Source organism: Halyomorpha halys, unplaced genomic scaffold (genome assembly GCF_000696795.3).
Source record: "Halyomorpha halys isolate HHAL.00 unplaced genomic scaffold, Hhal_1.1 Scaffold286.1, whole genome shotgun sequence".
Lineage (NCBI taxonomy): Eukaryota > Metazoa > Arthropoda > Insecta > Hemiptera > Pentatomidae > Halyomorpha > Halyomorpha halys.
Genome location: NW_027115682.1, coordinates 1,301,121 through 1,309,118, shown reverse-complemented (window position 1 = coordinate 1,309,118; position 7,998 = coordinate 1,301,121). Strand labels below are relative to the sequence as shown.

Below are 7,998 nucleotides of genomic sequence, written 5' to 3'. Positions count from 1 at the left end.
TATATTTAATTGATAATGAATTCCAACCGGCGCCTTTGTCACAAGGCAGTCGTTTAAATCCCTTAGCTACTGTCCTTCACTAACTTAGCTAATCATTTTTTAAGAACCGTTAGGTAATCATCTAAAATTAACTTGAAAACGAAGTAAGTAAAATAGGAAATATAAGACAACTACCCTTCGATTTAGTTAAAGACTTTTAGTCTCATTTCTGTTTCATAAAGCACAGCCCTAACATTTATGTTAATTCTTTCAACACTTAGTTCTAAAGTTATATTAACGATGACTATATCTTATTAATGAATTCCAGTTGTTCCTTTTAGAATAAGGTACCGAACTAAATTTAAGAATTTAATGGCAATTGCAAGGTATAGATTTTTTCAAAATTCACTAAAACATTTAAAACGTGGACAAAATGCATTATGCAACCTCAAATGTAACGTAGATTTAAATTGAAATACAATCCTTAAAAATTATAATTAATTCTTTTCCTTCGCACTTCCTCTAAAGACCATCAAATCTTTTCTAATTCAGGTTGAAAAAAAAGTGAGAAAAAAATAGATTATAAAGGCTCAGAGACTTCTGAGGAATTCATTGTTATCAAATGAACAGAAAAGAATTCTTCTCTTAAATCTTTCAAACTAAAGCTATTGCTTATTCCCAACAAAGGAAGCTTGCAAAGACCTTCATTACTTATAAACTTTATGTACTTCTTTTCGTTATCAATTTAATCGTGTTATCAATTAACATAATTCAAAGAGGTATTTAACAGTAAATACAAGTAAAATTGATAATTTCCTACAAATGAAAAAAATTGTTTATATTTAGTATATAATATGATTTCAGTCAGTTAAGACTAATGTTCGAATTAATAATACAGAAGATGTTTTCACCAATATTCTTTAGTTAATTACTTTATTCGTATTACTTTATTCAAATTTAGATACATTAATAATCATACAGAGTGTTTTAAACTGAAAATTTAATAGAGCAGTTTACAGTTGTTCCTTGATTATCGTTATCATCGCTGTAAAGAAGTGATGAGTGTCATTATTGATTTTATATAAAGTAGTTCTTTACGTAAAAAAAACAACAATTATTCTGAATTTTCTTTTCACGAAATTTTATTATATTAACTTTTTTTAAATTGTTGAGGTAATAAAATTTCCAAATTGAATATAACATATTCTTTATTTTTCTTCGGGACTGCTTTACAAACTCCGTAAATTCCTACCTCCTACATACTCTCTCATTATTCGTTCCTTTCTCACTGACAGATTATTTAAAGTAAACCGCAATGGTTCCTATTCATCCCTCTTCTTTCAGTCCGTTGGTGTTCCTCAGGGTAATATCCTCGGTCCCATCCTCTACACAATCTACATCCCAACCAATCCTAACACTATCCTCACCACGTATGCTGATGACACATGTGTGATCGCTGTTAATAATAACCCTTTAATTGCATCCCAAACTCTTCAATCCCATATCACAGCCCTCGAAGAATGGTGTCGTAATTCGAGGATTAAAATAAATTCCAACAAATCCCATCAAATTACCATGACCGTACGTCCTAAACCTACTGACTGCCCTACAGTATACTTCAATAATGTTTCCCTTACCCCTATAGAACAGATCCGTTACCTTGAACTACATCTGGACAAACGACTAACCTGGAATCCTCACACAAGACTGAAAAGAAATGAAACTGTATGTCGATTTCGACTATTACAGCACTTACTAGACAAACAGTCCAAACCTCCAATTCATTACAATTACAAAAGACTGATTTACATGACAATTACAAGGCCAATCTGGACATACGGCGTTGAGCTTTGGGGCTCCACTAAACCTTCAAATTCCTCTCGTATCCAATTCTTACAATCCAAAAGCCTTCGTAAAATCCTAAATGCTCCCTACTTTGTCATAAATAAAATCATCCACAAAGACCTTAATGTTCCATTTGTAACCGATCTAGCCCGAACCAGATATCAATCCTTCCATTATAAACTCCCTAACCACTCAAACCCATTAGTTTCTAATCTTGCTTCCTTTATCCTAATCCTCCTTCTTTTATTCCGGGCAATCCCCCGAGGCGCCTGAAAAGAAGATGGGCTCGAGACCTTATACTGTAAAAATGTTTTTAGTTTGCTACCAATGGGTACTTTCTCTACAGGCTTATACCATATCGTTATGATTTCAAATTTACTTGAAGTATATTATGTACGGTTGTAAATATCAATGAATAAATTTTAAAACATATATATACAACGTTTGGGGACAATTATGCACCTTTACAATCCACATATTTTCATAGTAAAAAAAAAACAGGTTTATAACCTATATAAACGTAAGTAAAAACGCATTTGTATTCCCTTCTGAGGAACAGATAAGCAAGTGACGATGACAAAAATAACTCTTGATCTCTTTTACCATTAATGATGATATCTTGCGCACCTTATTCCTTTATCCCCTTTGCCTAGCCTATGCATTATAGGAAGCAGAATTATAAGCTCAAATATAAGGTGAAGCAACCACTTGTTTGATATTTCCTCTATCCAACCCCCTCATTTTATTCATACGTATGTGTGTGACAAGGAGGGAAGATGTGGAATTTACTCTATCTTCTTTGTAAACACCTGTTGCCGAGAGCTGTTTACAAACAACCTTGCACCGCTTCTAGATGTATGCTATTCTTTTTATGACATTAATCTTCTCCCCTAATTGTCTCGTTAAATGCAAATGAAATGAAAAAAAATATACTCTACTTGTATTATTTTTTCTGCTGTAACGGGTAAGAGTGCCCTGTAGGATTAATTAGATACGAAGTATTTGCAAAAACTTTGCTTTAATTTACCAACATTCTTTTCTACTGTTCAGCTCTACTCATCAGGAATTTTAGTGAGAGAGATAATACTTAGAATAATATTAACTACCACACCCAAGGATAATAGATAATGAATCTGTAAGTAATGAAATATAATGTAATGATTAAAATAAATAAGTAGTAACAGAAATAAAGAATCAAGGTTAATAAAAAAAAATAAAGTATGTGACATATACTTTGAACTCATTCGCATATTGTAAAATATTTACTTTATGCCCAGGGAACTGATAACCAAGCTTTGCTCAGGACATATGAATGGGAAAGCGGGATTCCAGAATATCTCAATGCTTCTCTTCCCGCCGCGAGAAAATCATTGGAGTCTGAGTGAGGACCCTAGACCAAGTGACATTAGGAACATGAGCTGTGGAGCTGAATGTTAGCATAATTACACCAAATCTGCCATTTCAGCCTTTGAAGGGATTCGTAAGGATATCTGGAACTGGATTGCGCAAACGAATTAAGATACGAACGAATTATGATAATGTTTGTATATTTGCATGGAATAAGATAAAGAACATTAGGATGTTGAGGCCAGGAGGGTCTAGTTTGTATTTTTTTTTCTTTTTTCGTTTCTGACATAAGGGTGGGGGTAGGATTATCCTGCAGGTTACCGATTTATTCTAACCAGAGTGGGAAGGTCGAGTATTCATTTTGTGTAACCACCACGGAATTGAATCGGCGCTGCTGTACCTCAAGGCTAAGGCCTTAACTAACTCGAACACAACGGCCTCGTTTAGTTTGTAACGTATGATGATGTATCAAATATTGTTCGAAGGACTTTAGACTGGAAATGTTTGAATATTTAGCTTTTTTCCATAATTCTAGTCCGTAAATTATTTTACTGTCAATTGAAATATAAGTTATTTTGTTTTGCGGTATGTGATCCTGGACATACCGTAGGTTAAACTTCGACTTGTTTTTTAAATCTGGTTCGTGGATTCCATAGATTAGTCTTTTTGGACTTAAGGTTTGTTCATTAGTAGACTATCATGAGCAATTCTGTGAAGTTTCTAAAGTTGTGGTAATTATCTCCTAAAACGATTCACAATCTATGTTAATAGGTTAGGGCCAAAAGTTATGCTAAAAGGAGAAACACTAAAATCTATATTATGATTTTAAAGAACCAAAAAAAAATCCTTTATAAATATAGCCTAAATGATTCAGAAACGCTCATAGATTTTAATCTTATGATCTTTATCGGAAATAATTATCGGTATACTATTATTAGTGTCGATACTCTAATAAGTTCTTCTAATATATAGTGAAAATAAAAGTAGTTTTAAATAACTAATTTGACAGAAGCGATGGAAAAATATCTGTAGATTTTTATCCCTTCAGTTAGATTGAACGAAAAGATAACTCAGTAGGGATGACTAAGAACCAAAAGAATCTTTTAGGATACCAATAAAGAAGTTAGGGTTGTGAATTCAAAAAGAAAATAAATATTTTCACCTATTATTTATGGAAGATATCTTGATTTGATTATTTGATGATGAAATATTTTGAATTGATCTTTAAACCCTTCATTATCATTCCTCCTTTTAAATAAATAATTCTCCTCTTCTCTGAATACAGGGTTATCAAAAAGAATTAATTTTATCAACTATAGTATTATGGATCGTTTAAGAATACAACTGCAAGAAATTGCTGAACTACTTAGATAATCGCCCAAGAAAGCATTTCATTTCTAATCACTAGCCCAAAATGCTGCTGTCTGAATAAATGTCAAACAATATTTATTTGTTGTTATAAGGCAATTGACTTATAATATTAATATAATAAAACTATCGAGTTGACTTTTTCCCTATATCTTCTCGAGTCAGTTCTGTTGGAAAATAATTTTGTTGACACTAATAAAGGTAAGGTCATACTCGTGTCTAACTAAACTGGCCCATATTTATGTTGATAAATATTTACTTATCGTTGTCAGTTACTGGCGCTTTTTAAATATTGCTTGATTAAACTATCTTAACGTCTCCTCTTTCCGTTTTATGCAAATATTTCAAAAATGATATAGGACCGTCGCTCTCGGGGGTCTTAGTGGGGCAGGTCTGGCTAGTAAGCATATCCATTATTCGTCCAATACGGACTTTGGAACATATTGAGGCAAGCTTTACACTAATGTAGGCCGTATCTTGGTTTTTGAGATACTATGAATGATGGGATTATATCTTTATATGGGATTAGAGCTATATCTCTGCTTTACTTTAAATAAGGCATATCTGACAAAAAAAAGTTTTGATTTTATTTTGAGCTTACCATACTTCAGAGATAATACCCTAGATCGGGGCTATTTTTTCTTGTGGACTCCTAGATACGGTACCAAAACTAGTACCATTGTCTCAAAGTAGTAACGCAGTCTAAGGTACTATCTATGGAATACGTCAAACACATAATCTAATTTACATTGTTTGAGAAAAATGTTCTCTTGTTACTAGCAGAAGTGCACCACGGTCAGGTGTATCAAATTCCATTTTTTGTCCAAGTGTCTACTTCATTATACAAGTAACTTTACAACTTACTTGAAAAGGTTGAATTAACCCTATTCCAGTTAAAATCCGTAGTTTTTACGGTAACTGAACCCTGGTCGTCATGGTAGAAAAACTCTAGTGTGATATCCCTTGGGATCAATTAATGTAAACTACTCATAGACAGTTTAGGTTATTAGAAAATTAATCGAATGAGACATTACGTATTAAGTTCATTTTAATGTACTTTTTTATTTAATTTTATGATAGATTTTGAATTAAGAAAAACCTTTTCGGATTGCAGCATTCCTTCGGTCCAGAGGACGTCCAAGACCTGCAGGTGCCGATGGTGGAGCCACCTCTCAACCACCATGGACACTCCCTCGAAGTCGAAGCTCAAGTCAACAATCAGGTAGGAGGAAATTAATATCATGAGATTTTATTAACTCAGTTAATTTGAATTATTTATTGTATCTAAGTCTATTTTGATCATAAAATTATTTTTGTACACTTTAATATTAATTAAACAGTTTAGCAGTCAATGTATGATTAACGTGATCTTCCATGCTGGGATATGAGATCATATATGATACATGTAATATTAAATTGCAGACGAGTATTTAAATTACTTATGTATTGTAAAGTCTAAGAAAAAGAATATAAAATGATCATCAAATTATAATATTTTAAGTCCACAAAATCCATTTTTGGGCTTTCTGTGCGTGCACTTTTACTACGATTTTTAAATTATTTTGAAGCGTTTCAACTCCCAATGCATCGAGTATCCTGTTCACTCTAGCCTGATAAATAAAGTGTTTTTCTATAGTGCATTTGAAACGACTCAAAAGTTTTTTTTTTTAACTTAATAAAAACCCTCTCTATGAAGCTCTCTATTTTTTTTAAATGTAATAAAATTCTCCCTCCTCCCCCCCCCAAAAAACAGCTGGAAAATAGTTATGAGGAAAAGTTAAAATACATTTATTTTCATAATTTAAACACTTCAAAAATAATTAAATTACCTATAAAAAAAAACTTTTAAATGTCCGTTCACACAGAACGTTCCGTTCCTTTAACATCCATTCAATATTAAGGACAACACAAAAACGTATTTTATTTCACTATGCCCTTAGTTAACAGCACTAAGGGCATAGTGAAATAAAATACGTTTTTGTGTTGTCCTTAATATTGAATGGATGTTAAAGGAACGGAACGTTCTGTGTGAACGGAATTTAAAATTTTTTTTTTATAGGTATTTTAATTATTTTTGAAGTGTTTAAATTATGAAAATAAATGTATTTTAACTTTTCCTCATAACTATTGGCTTGGAGTAGGCTGTCTACAAAACTAAAACTAAATAAAATATAAAATAAAATAATCTTAATCTACGTAAAACGTAACATGCCTTACTTTCCCGGCTTGTTCCTTCCATCTCTAGCAGTACGTTTAAGGGATCAATATTGGAAAAGAAACTGCCAACAATTTTTTTCCTTCTCTATACGGCAAGGAAACTCGTGTGACTATTCATACCAAATATTTTATTTTTATTTTTTAAACAAATTAATTGCTATCCATTTGTCTTAACACTCTTTATTACATCATCAGTCCAACGTTTCGACCAATTCAGCCATTCTCAAAGACAATCTTAAATATAAATGTGCACCTCACATCCAATTCTAAAAAAAAACGTTTTGCAGGCTATTCTGCCCAGGTCATTGATTACAAGTTAAATTACCCTATATTGTCACAATTTCATTAATTTTTATTTTTAGATCTACTAACACTATCAACTATCATATAAACAAAATGTAAAATATTTTATTTTTATTTTTAAGAGGCATCCGTTGCTCGTTTGTTTTTTGGATCTTTCTGAAACATCGGCCGCAATATAATTTAATAATTAAAATAATAATAAAATAGGCTCCACTATTGTATTAAGAGGATCTAATTTTAGTTTTCTCAACTCCTAATATTACTTCTCTGATAAATATGTCTAACAGTTTGAATTCAATCTTATCTGAAGATTGAAAATCTAAAAAAAAGATGAGAGATTTTTAGGATAATTTTCAGAAAGTTAGTCCGTCATTACCTGATTTTTAGTTTTCTCTAGCTCTTAGTTTGTTAATAAAATTATTCCAAGTGTTGGTTAAGGCTCTCTTAAATGATTAAAACTTCATTTCCGAGACATTTGAATGATCATGTTTTATTTTTATCATCTTTGTGAAATTTTAATTACTAATTAGTGAAAACGTAATTTTAGATCGTTAAAGTTGGATATATACTATTTACTAACACTAAGTAATATAGAAGTAGGAGTTTTTAAAAAAATATAAATAGAAGACATTGCCAGAACTATCATGCACCAAACACTTAAAATATCCTTAACCGATTGGAAACTACAACATAAATTATGAGTGAAGTCCTGCTGGGTTTTGAAGTCTCAGAAGTAATTTTTAACTTAGATTCTGTCGAGCCTTGACAGACGTGCAGTCAAGATGTCTAATCAGGTTACGATTAGTTGTTCTTAAAATTAATTTGAAACAGTTTTACTCTACAATTATATATATATATATAATACTAAGGAACTCTGGAAAGATATATTCATTACTTCTTTATTTTTCCCTCACATTGTAACAATGTTTTGGGCTTTTT

At 31.6% G+C, this 7,998-nt stretch overlaps 1 protein-coding gene across 3 annotated transcripts in view; it reads left to right on the top strand.

Moving 5' to 3' along the window:
• Positions 1-7,998, top strand: part of LOC106680774 (disks large 1 tumor suppressor protein) — a gene marked incomplete at its 5' end in the record, with an annotated part of 438,504 nt that overhangs the window by 87,563 nt on the left and 342,943 nt on the right. For all 3 annotated transcript variants that reach the window (XM_067052703.1, XM_067052702.1, XM_067052701.1), the window contains 1 exon segment: positions 5,654-5,761. In XM_067052703.1, coding sequence (XP_066908804.1) covers positions 5,654-5,761 — 108 coding nt within the window.